The 16,329-nt window shown below is 42.2% G+C and overlaps 1 protein-coding gene across 2 annotated transcripts in view; it reads right to left on the reverse strand.

Moving 5' to 3' along the window:
• GPD2 (glycerol-3-phosphate dehydrogenase 2) overlaps positions 1–16,329 on the reverse strand; it is a 126,823-nt gene that overhangs the window by 29,596 nt on the left and 80,898 nt on the right. For both annotated transcript variants that reach the window (XM_059727374.1, XM_014599545.3), the window contains 2 exons: positions 7,895–8,059; positions 6,929–7,073 (listed from right to left, as the gene is read on the reverse strand). In XM_059727374.1, the coding sequence (XP_059583357.1) occupies positions 6,929–7,073; positions 7,895–8,059 (310 nt within the window). The remainder of the gene's footprint in view (positions 1–6,928; positions 7,074–7,894; positions 8,060–16,329) is intronic.

Below are 16,329 nucleotides of genomic sequence, written 5' to 3' on the forward strand. Positions count from 1 at the left end.
AGCCGCCAATGCGAGGAAGTGGTCAGTAAGGCTAGCCGCACCTTGTTGTGCATCTACAGATGCATCACAAGCAGGTCCAGGGAGGTGATCCTTCCCCTCTATGCAGCATTGGTCAGGCCACAGTTGGAGTACTGTGTCCAGTTCTGGGCACTGCACTTCAAGAGGGATGTGACTAGCATTGAGAGGGTCCAGAGGAGAGCCACTCGCATGGTCAAGGGGCAGCAGGTCAGGCCCTACAAAGAGAGGCTAAAGCGCCTGAACCTATTCAGCCTGCACAAGAGAAGGCTGAGAGGGGATCTGGTGGCTGTTTACAAACTCACCAGGGGGAACCAGCGGGAATTGGGGGGAGGCTCTGTTCCCCCGGGCACCACCCAGGGTTACGAGGAATAACGGCCACAGATTGTTAGAGAGAAGGTTCAGGCTGGACATCAGGGGACATTACTTTACAGTTAGGGCTGCCAGGCTCTGGAACGGGCTCCCAAGTGAGGTGGTACTCTCTCCTACCTTGGGGGTCTTTAACAGGAGGCTGGGCAGATATTTGGCTGGGGTGTTATGACCCCACCACTCATTCCTGCCCGGGGCAGGGGGTTGGACCTGATGATCTGTTTAGGTCCCTTCCAACCCTAAGCACTATGAAACTATATCTCAGTGGGCAATTGGTTATTATGTGTAGATTTCTCACTCTCTCCTGTTGCATCTATTCTAACTGAATGTTCACTGGAACAGTAACTTGATGCTGGGTCTCCTACATTTTAGGTAAGAGCACCAGTAGCATAACTGGGAAAGGGGGTCCACTGAGGCAGCAGCCCAGCAGCTCCGGGGGTTGCTTCTTGGTTGGGATGGGGGAGGGGCAAAACAAGCTACCACTGCAGCTGACTATGCTACTGCCTCTGTAGCTGGAGCTACCCTGTGTGCCACTACTGCTCAGGGCACAGAGTTGCTTTGCTTTGAGCAGGGGGTGGAGAACTAGATGACCTCCTGAGGCCCCTTCCAACCGTAATTTTCTATGATTCTACACTTCTGGAGAGCCCTGGTCCCTGGGTTACTCACTATTGAGGCTGGAATTCTGTCTGTGTTTTTTTTCCATGAAAACCTTTGGAAGGTCCTTTGATGTAGACTGGAAAAAAGAATGAAGATTCAAATAAAGTCAAAAGAAGTATATGTAATTTGGGCATTACTTGCAAGTAAAATTTAAACAAACAGCACTAGTATACTACAGATTAAAATGGGTGTAGGTTCGTCAATAGAATAAATATTTCAATATCAGATCTCTACTGCACCTGACAAAAAAGAAAAGATAATGTCCTGAATACACAAGTGCATATAAATCAAAAACTTCCTTGCAATCTTTTGCAATCTCTTTACATAGTAATTATTGGACCATATTTAGATTGTATGTCTGATTTTAAAGAATTCAAAGAATGGTATATTACATTGAGCAAGCATAAATGGAATAAAATGGCTAATATATGAGGAGCATTAATGAAACCTGGGGTCTTGAGAGATCACAATGATATTCTTAACTAAAAAATTTAAGGCTAGCTAAGGATTATAAAAGAATACAAAGTGATTTATTTGAGGTTGTTGAACAGAAAAAAATAATTTGATATTTAAAGTAAAAAATTGATACATGTGAGAATAAGACTGCATTTCATAGCATGCAACAGATGCATGAACAGAAATCTAGTTCAGGTAATGGAGTAAGGTACTGGATGGCTATACCAATTTTAATAAGACTTTTAAGTGGTGTTAGGGCTTAATATAGTACAAGTTTAAATTTAATTTAATTTAATTAGTAATCTGTATTAATTTGAAGCTGGGTAGTAGTAGAAGGATCTGAGTAATAAGAAATAAGAGTTTATGACAAATTCAGATTTAATATTAAAAAGAAAATTCCAGACAGGAAGTTCCTATGGCTCACATAATAAAGGCAGTTTAAATCCTGCCTCCATGGTTAGAGACAGACATTCAAAAAGCCTGAGCCTGAACTGATTCAGTCCTTTCAGGTTAGTCCAACTTGCAGAGTGAACCGGTTTGCAAATGGCTAGACATTTGGCACATGCCTGCAGTGGCACAAGACAGAAGCCTGGGGGGACTAGAGCAACCCTTCACTTCCACAGGGAAGCTGAGTTGAGGAGTGGGGGCATGGCCAGGCCCTGGCAAGCCTGCCCCAGCAACTCCCTGACAGCCAGGAGTAATCCAGGAACACAGGGATGGCCAGACCCAGAGGGGAACTCTTCCCACTCCTCCTCCTCCTCCACTGCCCTGAGGCTGGGAGGGGAGCCCTGTTCAGTGCTAGCGGGGGTTCTTCTCCCTCTTCCTCCCCCCCTGTGGCGGGTGAGGAGGCAGGCTCTGTGAGGCTGCCTGGCCCCGGAGGGTGACTCTTCCCCCGTTTTCCCCCATCACTGAAGGGTGGGGGAGAGAGGGCTCTATGGGATGCTTCCCAGCCCCAGAGGGGGACTGTTTCCCCTGCTCTTCTGCCCCCCAGGGCAGGGGGAGGCTCTGTTCCATGCTGGGGGGAACTCTTGCCTCTCCTCCTCCCCCCAGAGGGGCAGCAGGAGCATGGAGCTCAGCTGGGCAGGATGTGGGCATGTAGGGACCATGCTCTGCAGCCCCTGCTGCCTGGCAGCAGCAGCAAGTGGGGTGGTCAGGGTGCTTGTGCCCAGCCCAGGCATAGCTCTAGCTGGTGCTGGACAGGGGAGAGGGAGTGGAGCATGCGTTATCCCTAAGTCTCTGCTCCCTGAACTTGCAATGGGGGAAGCCCTGCACTGGAGCCAGTTGCTTCCTCCACTCCCCACTGTGCAGATCCCACACTGCTGGGAGTGGAGGGAGCCCCACCCCCTGCTTCGCTTCAGAGTACAGCACCGGGTTTCCCCACCGCAAGTGCAGAGCTACAGGTGTGGTGCAGAGCCATGGAGATAGAAGCGGCTGGGCAGGCTGCAGTCCTCACCCCGGTGCAGTGCAGGCTGCCTCTACCCCTGGGGCTCCACGCTGCACGCCTGCAGTTCTGCACTCACAGTGGGAAAGCCCAGCGTTGGAATGCGCATGGAAGCATGGGGCAGGGCTCCTTCCACTCCGGTCAGACTGCAAGACCTGAACAGCGGGGAGTGGGGGAAGCAGCTGGCTCTAGTGCAGGCTTTCCCTCACTGCAGGCTCAGGGAGTACAGCTGCAGGGATAAGGCAGGCTCCACTCCCTCCCCCCCGTGCAGCGCTGGCCGAAGCTGCGCCTGCACCGGGCATGAGCACCCTGACATCCCTGCCTGCTGCTGCTGTCAGGCAATGGGGGCTGCATGCCATGGAGGGAGTGTGTGGGGGTCCCTACACCCCCCACATTCTCTCACACCCACACCCTGCCCAGTTGAACTCTACACTCCTGCTGCCCCTCTGGGGGGGAGAAAGAGGAGGGGGAAGAGTTCCCCCCAGCATGGATCAGAGCCTCCATCTGCCCCCACTCTGGGGCCAGGCAGCATCACATGGAGTGCGGCCCCTCCATCAGCAGCGGGGTAAATGGAGGAGAAGGAGAAAAAGTCCCCATCCAGAGTCTCCCTCCCCACCCTGGGAGGAAGAGGAGGAGGGGGAAGAGTCCCCCCCAGCAGGGAAGAGAGCCCCACTGCTAACCTTGTGGGACAACCTAACCAGCATGGTCCCGTTAAAGTGACGGAGGCAGGGAGAAGGGTTAATTCCTTCCCCCATCCCTTCCCTGCAGCTGGGGTCTGCCAGCTCCGTGGGCCACTGCTGTAGTCCACAGCTCCCCAGCAGACAGGCTGACCATGGCTGCAGTGGGGGAAAAGGGGAAGGAGGGAAGAATTGATGCCCTCCCTGTCCACTTTGCCTTAATGGGGCCATGCCAGCTGGTGTCTCTGCTAGGGCCAGTCCCTGCTCTGGCTGTGGAGCAGAGAGCCCTGCCCAGCCTAGACAACATTCCGGGAGTGTCTGGTTTATCTTAAACCAAGAAGGGGTCTGGGACAGACACTGCATAAACTGGTTTGAGCCAAAACAATGAAGTCTGATACTACATTCAGCCAGGTTCATCTCAAACTGGTTTTAGCCATTTTGAAACTGGTTTATGTGCACTGAATGCCTGTTCTGTTACAGGTTTAAACCAGTTTCTGATCACTTAAACCAGTTTGGTGTGTAATGTCTGTCCCTAGCCCATCTGGGCAGTCCATCAACAGAAATAGCGAGGTTTCCAAAAAAATGATAAATTTGCATGGGTAAGAGGGAAACATACTGTAGCTATTTGACTAAGAACATGTATACTAAAAATAGAATTAATGAGAGAAGGAATACAGAGAGAATTAATGAGAGCAGGAAGATATAAGAAACCAGTAGCAGATAAATGAATTGTCTCAAGTTGCACCAAGGGAAGTTTAGGTTAGATATTAGGAAAATCTCTCTTTCACTAGGGGTCTAGTAAAGCACTGGAACAGGTTACCCAGAGAGATTGTGGAATTTTTATCCTTGGAGGTTTTTAAGGTCGATTTAAGGCTTAGCTAGACAAAGCTTTGGCTAAGACGGTCTACTTAGGGATGGTCCTGCTTTGAGCACGGGGTTAGACTTGATGACCTCCTGAGGTCCCTTCCAACCCTAATTTTTTATGATTCTATTAACTGAATTAAAATCAAGTTAAATTAAATCTTATCTATACTTAGAAAAAAGTTCTCCCTGTTTGTTATGAAGTATTCGCTTGTGCAGGACTGGACCAAAGTTCTATTAAGGCAGTTACCAAAAGGAAAGTGGTTGCAAAAGAAAAAAAGAAAAAGAAAAAAAAAATCAGATTTTGCTGAGCAGCATTCTTTTGGCAACAAGAATGGGGATTTGCCAATTTATACATATAGCAAAGATTCAATGCTATGAAGATACTACTTATGCATACTGTTCCTTGTTGGCATACCCATCCTATTTAAAGCAAATTCAGTACAGCTTTAGCTAATCAGTTATCCCATGGAGGCTACGTGTGGGTAGACCCTATTTTATGAGAAAAGAAATGCCTACGCACTGACATACACTGGAGAACAAGATTTGGAATGTTCCTTTGTTCAATTTTAGTTTCAAATAATTTAGTTCATTATAGAACCACTGATTAAATTCATTATGCACACTGAATCATCTCAGTCCAGGCTACAGAAGATCACAAAATAATGTAGAAAATAAATAAATTCTGCTCCAAAGTCCAGTATCAATGAACAAAATGGGCAGCTGACCATCACATACCTGCATTAGAAAGTCTCCTAGATTTACATTTACATGGAGAAAAGAAAAATAACTTCATTGTTTACGAGCAGAGAGTTAGACAATATAGGTTTTAATCCTGTTCTGTCTATATAACCTTCACTAATCGACCTGTAAAATGGGAAGAACAGTATGCTATATACACTGTAACATGGTTTAGTGAGCTCAGATGGAAAATATTATAGAAACGCACAGTGAAATTTGTGCTGAATCTGTTTTTAAGGATGGAGTACAATGGGACTCTGAAATCTTCTATTTTTATATACATAAAAATGCCATCTGAGGATCTACACCAATATCCTTTGGTCTGAGTCAGAGGACTGGTTTTTTTTGGAATATTTTACTTTCAGTTCTGTGGTGATCTGGACCTGGGAAGGCGGGAGGGTTTCAGCTTCTCTTTAGCACCCCCTACCGAAAAGACAAATCTGGTGTCAGATAACTAGGTATTTATGACCTTCCCAGTCTATAGGAACTGGAGCTGTTGGCTCTAAGGAAGGCTAGCTAGGAGGGTAAACAATAATGCATAACAACTCTCATCTAACAAACTATTCTAATTATATTTCAAGCTATATTTAGAAATTAGAAGGAAAAAGAAAGGAAAGAAATGGGACAGCAGTGCAATTTAAATGAGCTGTAAGTTTGACCCTCATTAATTTCAGTGAAGGTAAAAGAGCCAAGGATGGCTGGCCATGCATTTCTTAATACAAATTTTGCTCCAAACATTCAGATCTGCCAGAAAGCCCGTGGCTTTGTGGAGTGCTGCACTGAGGCAGCACTCCACAAAATGTGAGGGAGACTTCTCAAATCAGGCAAAAAAATACATTGTTATGGACTGATATCCTCAAACAGCTGCAGCAAATATAGAACAAAATCATTTTTGTTAATTTTATGAGTGGATTAGAGGTAGAAGATGTTCTCTGTTGGATTAAATGGGGGTATCTTCAATGGATCTGATCTAATTCACACTACAAGACAATACAACCTTAAGTATATAACCAGGATCCACAAAAGATTCTTTGACCTTAAATCCCATTCCCATAAACTGATTTCCTCCTGTTTCATGAAGGGACTACTTCTGTCTGCATTCCATCAAATCCCTTCAATATTTCCAAAATAAATTCCTTGTCATACTACTTGCTCTGGGGACTAGTCTCACACCTAGGAACCAGGAACCCAAAGAAAGAAGACTTACTGAACTGGAAATGCATGCTGTATAAATTCTGAATCTAGTCACATTAAAAACGGTCTATTTTTAAAAGACTGACTTTATTGACAGGTACAGCCATTGCACAGATAGTGACCTAACATAAAAATTAAAGTGGATTTTCTTCATGAAAGAAGCAAACAAATATAAAAGTTTATGTTCCTAAGAGGTTTTATACATTGCTTATCTCTAGAATCAGCATTGCTGGGGAGGTGGTACATACCACAGCAAGTCTGCAGTAAGTACTTTGGCTAACTTCCCACTTATTTCAACTTCACTCTTTGTTTAACTGAGTCTTAGAGAAGAGACAACTATCTGGCTGGTTTTCAGCAAGATAAAATCCTTTTGCTGGTATGTACACTGCTAGAATTCCTGACTTAAAAAGGCATGCATTCAAGCAGTCCCATAAAAACTGGAAGTGCGTATTCTACGACCTTATTCATTATAGACACAGACATTGTTACAAATGGCTTAAGCTTCGAATAGCGTTACCTATAATAACCAGGCATCACAATATGCACGCCTGCACTTGGCTGACAGATGTTTGCTACTTCCTGATCATCCATTTTGCGCACAGAGTCTGTGAAAGGTCCCGTAGCATTGATAACACACTTGGCTTTGACATCAAATTCCTGCCCTGTGAAAGAAAACAGCATCAATCACATACCCCATTTGCTTCCCTGCTTGCTGACGCTCTGGATTATTAATCTATCTATGAACTTAACCCATTATAAAATACACTGCAACATTCCAAAGGACCTGAACAGCTGGAATTATTAAGATACTAATGAAGGGAGTTGAGGATTTTCTTCTTCTTTTATTGGTGAAAAAGAAAAGAAAGAAAGAAATATATATCAAAGTCACCCTGACAAAAAAAAAAGGAGAGTACTAGATTGTTTTTACACTTTAGTTAACTGAACTCTTATTTAAGAGCAAATCATGGGAAAACTGGTGACACTGCAGTCTGAACCCACAGAGCTGGTAAATAGTGTTACTAATGTACAGCATCTTATAGTGCTAGCTCTGCTTGACAGAGGGCTTAGATGTAAAGCCTAGTCTACCCTGCCAATGTACTAGAATTGGAATGAAACCCTGACAGAAGTTAAAGATGACTGACATTAATGACATGCTACTGCACTCTGGAAACATGCCTCTTTTGTCAGCTAATTGATATTTACAAATATTAGGGTCCCCTTCTCTTTTTCCCCGTTTCTTCAAGGAAAACAGAATGCATCTGTTAGAAGCTGTTCTTCATCCTTTTAAGTAAAACTATGAAAAATGGCTAATAGGGAAAATTTTCAGTTTCTTTCAAAGAATGTGCTACAGAACACATGTATTTGAAAAGTCACCTCCACACAATGAACTATGATCTAGGTAAGATTATAACTAATAAAAGGTATTTATTAGGAATAGTTTAGCCACACTCTGTAAATATCTCCAACAGTGCAATCTACACACCTGTTAAAACATCCCTGCAATGTGCGCCACAGACACGCTCCTTCCCGCTCTTTGGATCTGTCTTCTTCAGCAAGTGCACCACTTCAGTGTAATTGGCTGTGGCAGCACCATACCTGGCAGCAGTGAGGGCAATGGCAAGGTTCATTCGTGCATCATTGTGTTGTCCTGCAGCAGGGGACAGAATCAAAAGGAAGGACATGAGTCACCTCAAGCCACTGACTTGTGGTATGGAAGTGTGTCAGAACCGATCTGTCACATCTGTCCCTGTCACACTGAATATACATGATGGTTGGTCAGGTCTAACAAGAATTATTTAAAGATATGTTATCTCTTCTAGGTCAGAGCATTAAACTGCTATTTTAACTAGAAAAAAATGCAATTTTGTTTACTGTACAGGCATTTATAAATACAAGATTATTGCCCATACTGTATCATCTTTATAAACCCACTATGAATGAATGAATGCTAATTGTTTATTTCATCTTAGAAACTGAGGTATACACAAATCATTTTCTCTTTATTTTTGCAGACATCCTCTAATTTTGATACGTAGCAAGACACCACCTTTAGAGTATTACTTTTTGACAGTCCCCTGGTATTAACAATTTCTTTTAGTATAGGCATTACATGGCATTCAAAATCCAAAAAAAGATCTCTCTCACAGATTTGCAAGCTAAACCATCAGTTTTCTATAAACAGACATTTATTTTATGCACATTTGCAGTTCACAATTAATAACATACAGCATGAAGGCATCACAAAAAAGAAATAAGCAGAACAAGATTTAATTAATGAATTACTCTTAACATATATCATTAAAGATTTATTACTGAAACCCCCTCGTTAAAAAGAATGAAGAGAGGGTGGAGGAAGCATGAGGAGAAGATGATTAATTACTTTAAAATACTGGCATCACCTGAGACTTTTTCTATTTATTATTGCCACTGAAGTTAAAATCCTGGATGTTGGCTGGGAAGAATTACTCTATATTGAAGGGGCCAGGTTCTGTGCATCCTGAATAATTAATTTACAAAGGGCTAAACTTATTGAGGTATGGTTCACGTTTCCATGTGCTGAGATCGGTTCTATCAAGATAATACTGATAAAGCGATGAATTTGTAATGGATATTGTTGTTGATTTATGTTGCCAGCATACCAAACACTGAGTATAAATGGTTTATGTAAAGTTTGGTCCTTCTGATTCTGTCTGCACAGTGTTGAACCACCCTGCAAGTAATCTGTTCCAAGCTAAAAGGGCAAAGTTATAAAAATAGGATCAATGACTTTCAGGGCTCTGCTTTCCCACCCCCAAAACTTATTATAAACACAGCTGAAATGATGCAGTGCAAGCAATCCTAAACTATTTAAAAAAATTAAATTCTGTGAACATGAAAAGAGTAAAATGACAAACTATTTCTCAGAAAACAAACAGAAACTGAGTCAAAGTAACCAAAACAACGACACAGAAAGAGAACAGCTAAATAGAAATAGAATAGAATAGTTAAAAAAAACTAAGAATAGAGCAATTGAACAAGATATTAGAAGACATAGGCTTGCCATGTGAAGATGCTCAAACCAAGATAATTATCCAACAAAAACGGGGAAGGAATAGGGTACTCTGTGATGCAAGCAACAAACTAGATGATCCACTAGAGGCCTACTTTACACTAAGCAATGTACATGGAATTGAAAACACACTCAGCAGCTCAGCTATTGAGCTGCCAATGTGTTAAAGGCTAGGGACAGAAGTTACACATAAACCAGTTTAAGTCATCAGAAACTGGTTTAAACCTGTAACAGAACAGAAGTTCAGTACACATAAACCAGGTTCAAAATGTCTGAAACTGGTTTAAGATAAACCTCGTTGAATGTAGTATCAGACTTAACTGACTTGGGTCAAACCAAGTTATGAGACTTCTATCCCAGACCCTCCTTGTTCAAGTTAAATCAGTCCCCCAGCATGCTTTCCAGTCCTGGGCTGGGCTGTGCTGTCTGCTCCAGCAGAGAAGGGTGGTGGGGGGAGGGGGAAGGGGGAGAGGCAGGAACTGCGCCTCCTAGGAGCCAGGGGTGGGAGGTTAAATTTTCCTTCCCTCAAGTACAGAGATGCCCTGCCCTGCCCTGCTAAAAACTTACTGCTGGCTGTAACTGTGGACTCCAAATCACAGAGGCACCTGGAAGCAGGAATAGGAAGTGATGAGCAACCCTGCAGAGTCCTGCTGCTGTAATTCTGAACTGCAAATCCCAGAGACCTGAGGAGCAACAGGAAGAGAAAGCAAGTGCACAGCCCATGCTGGGTTTGTGACAGAAAGCTGTGCTCTGGTGCACCCCGGTTTCTGGCCTGAACCACTGCAGGCATGCAGCTGCATTTCCTGAATCAAAACCAAGTGTCTGTCCAGTTGTTTCTCAGTTTGATCTCTGCATTTTAGGCTAACCTGCAAAGACTGAATAGATTCAGCCTCAGCCTTTTTGACTGTCTGTACTTAGCCTTAGAGACCTTGAGAAGACTACCTGCTCTGTTTTCTGCATGGCAGCAAACTGTCCAAAGCCAGGGACTTAAGACCTTAAACGGCTAAAGTAATCTAAATAGTAATTCTAAAAAAGTGGCAAAGATATTCAACTCTTCTGGAGCCACTCTACTTCTCTCTGATACTTTGTTTTGGAGACCATAAAAATGTCTCTCTCTATCAGCTTCCTCCAAAAAGAAAATATGTGATGTCTTCCAGCTGCTTAAGAAGGCTGAAAACCTCCATAGGATGCAAACTTATAGAGCAGAAAGGTCACTCTTTTATCAAAGTCAATAAAAAGCCAAACAAAGAATCAAACCCAGCACAGCAGAGACACGTAGAATTGACCAGGATTTGGATTATGAATGAGAATAGTATCTGCCCAGCTCCACAACATGATGTTAGGGATTTGGGGCCAAGTAGAGAAGGCAGGCTACAATCAACATTTTTATAAGACCATAGCAGCAGGACACATGAGCATGGATGTTTATTTAAAAGTTCTGAAACTGCTTCTTAATTGGCATTACTTGGTTGGTTTAGCTCCTTAATAAGTGTCCAAGAGCTAAATCATTGGGCTTGCCTTCATCACTTTCTGATTTGTCCCTGAAAGAGACCCTTCAGCCAACCACTAGCATATCTTCATGCTTGGCATGAATGGATTCCTCTTGCTGACTTCAAGAACGGACTCATTCATCAAGAATCTGCATAAGGTAGGGTGATAGACAATACTTGGTTTGCTTCGCTGAGAGAGATCTTTACATAAATCTGGGAAGATTGCCTTTTCCACAGGATTTCCATCTTATTTACTTGCCTAAACACAGAGCAAATGAATGGCAGAAATACTACCAAAGCATATACAGTCTGTAAAACTAATAAAAAAAACCCCACAACATTCAGAGTACCAATATCCCTTAACTGGTTTATAATTTAGGAGCAAAGTCTAAGGGTGCTCAGCACCTCTGTAAAACCCATATTTCCTACCCATCTTCAACACACATTCCAGGAGCAAAAAATAGGCAGGAGTTCATCTCAGGTTTTGACTTTTTTCTAGCAATACATTTGAACTGATATTGAATGCATTTACCAGGGTCTAAGGTGGGCAGGGAAATAAGGAGTTCCGGTTGAACTAACGTAAAATACCTATTATATTTACAATGCAATGGCTAGCAATTATTATAACCCCAGAACACCTGATTCTTGCTCAGATGTTAGGTACATATGATAAAGATTGGTGGAGGGGGAAAGAGGAATCTTTAAAGTGGTTATTACTTATTACATCACCAGTAATACACACCACCTCTTAAACCAGATCAGCCTACTCTTCCAAAGGAAGTTAGTACAGCAATGGTTAGAACTAGGCATAAAATGTGTTGCTGTAAGGCAAACTTCATTGGCTTTCAATATGATTTGAACAGAGAGGGCCAGAAACAACCCTTATGTTACTCTGTTTAGTATAATACAGCAAGGAGGGAGAAATTTACATGTGAATTCCAGAAGTATGTAACTGGACCTCAACATCACTCTGCAATGAGCTTGCATTTCCTGTATTCTCTTCTACGTAGTTGCAATCTTACTTTCAGGTCTGGCTTTGAGCAAATTCAAAAATCTTCACTTGAAACTGCCTCGTTTATTTGTAAGTTCTGCCTTGTTTCAGACAGAAAACCCACAAACCTGAATTTGGCACTGGTTTAAAGCAAAGTCAGAATAGTACTAGAGTAACTATTTTAATGTTATCTATTAATTAGGCAATGCCCTCCCCACTTCCCTCCCTGTACATCCCAGAAAACTCAATTCAAATAACGAAAAACAAAATGGAGATATGATTTGGTACACTAGAAATTATGAAAGTTCTTTGAGGTAGAATTTTTTCTTCTCTCTCTTTTGGCCGAGACAGTATTACAGATTTCTGAAGACACTGCTATTCCAGTCAGCAACATGAAGATGTTGATCCCTGACCAGTAGAAATGTGCCAGCAGATGCCCAAATATACATGCAGTTTTACTGGCAAAACTGCACATTTACCAGTACATCTTGGAGGAGTATTTTTATTTTCTGCTCCAAAGACTTCAGTCAGTGCCAGCATACCCCATGTCAGATAATGCTGACATGTTATGTCTTGTATAGAAACAGGATATATATTTGTTATTATTCAAATCAACTTACTGGGGGGAAGGGGCACACACAAAGACGGTCCAACTGTTCATGCTAAGAAACACCAAAATTGAAAGACCCAAATTAGTTTACTTCAAAAACATCATAACAAGTTTAAAATTCTATTAGCTAGCACATTTTGTGAACAGGATAGTGGATGACATGCATAAAAAAAACAAATTCACATCTCCCCCACAAGAACAAATCTGTGCTTAAACTTTCAGCAGTCATACTTATGAAGCTGTCCAACTTTGTGCACATTTTATGTACTTCTGGATTAATTAAAATAATTACAGCAAATCAGCAAGTATGTTAGAATCAAATTTGGTAGGGAGGAGGGGGGCAAGATAAATTAATTCACTGTACTCATTTGCTTTACTAGGTCTTGTGCTTCTCATCTGGATGAGCCTGCTAGAATTGTACCATGGCAGATAATTACTTTTACTATTAAATATACATACATACAATATAAATACAAGCATGGCATGCAGCCTGCATCACTGATGCAAAGCTTCTCTCCTGTACCTGTCCTTTTCATTACCACAAGCTTTTGTTTTTGTGGTTTTTTTAGCCAGAGTTTCAACTAAATATTTACTCTTTGAATAATTAGTAATTAAAGTCAAATTCTATACTTTGGCATAATACAAGATTTTGCCATGTCTAGATTTGCAACAGTTGAACAAGGATCCCATATGGTTAATGATTTTTTTAGATTCTATTATTTTAAGTCTGAGACACAAGAGTGGGGAAGCTAGAAGAATTTCCATATTCAGGGCGCTGAATTGTCTTTTAAAAAGCTGCAGCAAAGTCAATTTGACTGAATTTACTGAAATTATACTGCAATTACCTTACAAATCTCAAGCTTTATAAGCAATTATCCATCTTGATTTTCAGAAGAAATAGCAGTCGCATATTTTATTTCTTGCATAGTCCCCTTCTTTCTGCTTTTCATATTGTACAATTCAGAGGGGTCAAAGTACATTTTGGGCAATAAGGGGGAGCTGCTATAAAGGAAAGTTTCATTTTTTACTTTTGAGCCAAGGATAAATAACTGGATTTCAGAAAGATCATTACCTATTTTGATGCTTACATGATAATCATTGCTGTAGTGTCAGAAGATGCTACACTATCATAACCTGATTATGTTGCTGATGAGTTAATGTTTTAACTCATTTACACAATTTATCTTTGTGGACTTGAAATTCTCTCTCTCTCTGTTTCCCTTTTCATCATTTTTCAGCTAAACAGTGGCCTCTAAATTTGTCAGCTCCTCCAATCACAAGATACTTGCTTCCCTATATAATTTTCTTCAGAGCTCATATATAATGTTTTATCAACCCACATACAACTTACAGGGCTAGATGACTCAGGAAATACAAGACAGTTCTGTGTCAAATGGCAAGTCTATAAGCATACGACTGTCCATAGAATATATATGCTTAGGATGGCTCCCATGCAAACCCACTGGCTCTTGTATCAGTCTTCATGTTAAAAAGGAAAAACTCAATAACAAGAAGAATAGTGTTTTCAATGCAGTTGGACTTGCACTATATACAGCTGAGGACTGTCACTTCTTGTCCCTTCGGTGACAACTCATGTATTAAACCCTGAACATCTTTCACAATGTTTGGAAGATAATTTAAAAATAAGAGAAGAGAACTGTCTAAGTAACTTGGTGTCTCTTCAACTAAAGAATGAAGGAATGGAATCAGCTGTTTAAGAACTGACAACAGCTAACCTCAGGTCAATAAAGTAGGAATTTATTAGTAGGGCATTTGTCCCTACCTGATGTCCATTGCCCTTTAATACTCATTACTTCTTTATTCCTGTCACTTCACAGGGCTACAATTTTGGATTATTCATTTTTTTTAGATGTCAAAAATTAGCTAAGGCCTGATCTGCTCTAGAGGCAATCAGAATGGGTTGTACTCAGAGGGTAGTGGTGGACTGGTCTTTTTGGACGTGGAGGGAAGTGGGAGTAGAGTCCCCCAGGGCTCGGTCCTTGGGCCCGCACTGTTCAATTTCTTTATTAGTGACTTGGATGATGGGGTAAAAAGCAGCCTGTTTAAATTTGCTGATGATACCAAGATTTGGGGCGAGGCGGGCACGCTAGTAGGGAAGGACAGATTATAGCAGGACCTGGGCAGGTTACAGGGGTGGGCTAGTGAAAATAGGATGGGTTTCAATACTGACAAGTGCAGGGTGCTGCACTTGGGCAGTAGGACCCAGCAGCATGCTTAAGCTGGGAAACTCCCTTCTCGAGAGCACGGTGGCAGAAAGAGATCTTGGAGTCATTATTGACTCCAAGATGAACATGGGCTGACAATGCGAGGTCACAGTCAGTACAGCTAACCGTACCTTGTCGTGCATCCACAGATGCATCTCAAGCAGGGCCAAGGAGGTGATCCTTCCCCTCTATGCAACACTGGTCAGCCGCAGCTGGAGTACTGTGTTCAGTTCTGGGCGCCGCACTTCAGAAGGGATGTGGACAGCATTGAGAGGGTCCAGAGGAGGGCACCCGGCATGATCCAGGGCCAGCAGGGCAGACCCTACAAAGAGAGGCTACGGGACCTTAACCTGTTCAGCCTTCGCAAGAGAAGACTGAGGGGGGACCTGGTGGCCATCTATAAACTCACCTGGGGGGACCAGCAGGGTTTGGATGAGACCCTATTCCTCCTAGCGCCCCCCAGGGTAACAAGGAATAATGGCCACAAATTGTTAGAGAGTAGGTTTAGACTAGACATCTGAAGGTACTACTTTGCAGTCAGGGTGGCTAGGATCTGGAACCAACTTCCAAGGGAAGTGGTGATGGCTCCTACCCTGGGGGTCTTTAAGAGGAGGCTTGATGTCTACCTGGCTGGGGTCATTTGAGCCCAGTTTTCTCTCCTACCCGGGGCAGTGTGTTGGACTTGATGATCTACAAGGTCCCTTCTGACCCTACTATGAATCTATGAAGAATGATCAAGCACTTTTATGTAGCTGCCAAACATTAATTGTCCATCCCACAGATGTACTAAGTTTTCTTTGCTATCCTTCTGTTTTACCATAATTGTAAGATGAAAAAGAAAAGAGAACCAATTAACCAATTTGTTTTCTAACTATCCTTATCAAAAAACACAGCATGGCACAGCTATCATTCAGTTGACTATGCTGTTACCAATTGATAAGCCAGCAATCAATGGGTATGACAGTTTAGTTTACCATGTAAGGTGAAATCTTCAAAATCTCTCAGCTCTAACTTTGAAATCAATGGAAACTTTCCCAGGGGCTTCCATGGGAGCAGGTACACCAAACCGAGTGCTTTAGAAAATCCTACTCAAATATTTATATTGATAACAAAGCATTTTGAAACCAACAGTAATGCCACTTTATCTGTGGTGGGCATTTCTGTAGTTTGCAAAAACTCTTTTCATTTCCTTAGCAACTGCTATATTTTCTCCAGATTCTGTTCATCTTTGAAGTGTGCACCGTTCCCAGAAAATGAATCGTCCCATGAAGCAAGCACAGCATGCATGTAATTGTGTTTTCACCTGCAATTAATTACAGCCAGTGCAGCAGTGGTCAAAGACCAAAGAATGTAGAAGTTTTTTGGGGGACAGATTTAACTGGAGTTCGTTTGCAAACTAAGAGATAGGAAAGAAGGTTTCAGCAAGAAGTCAATAACAACGTCTTCCATTTGTTCTGATATCTGCTGATTTTATTCTGACCTTTATTTAAAAACCTGGAAAGAAAACCTGATATGCTAACAGTGGCACAAGCTCTTTGTTTTTTCACCCTTAC

The sequence above is a fragment of the Alligator mississippiensis genome, chromosome 4, assembly GCF_030867095.1.
Source record: "Alligator mississippiensis isolate rAllMis1 chromosome 4, rAllMis1, whole genome shotgun sequence".
Taxonomy (NCBI): domain Eukaryota; kingdom Metazoa; phylum Chordata; order Crocodylia; family Alligatoridae; genus Alligator; species Alligator mississippiensis.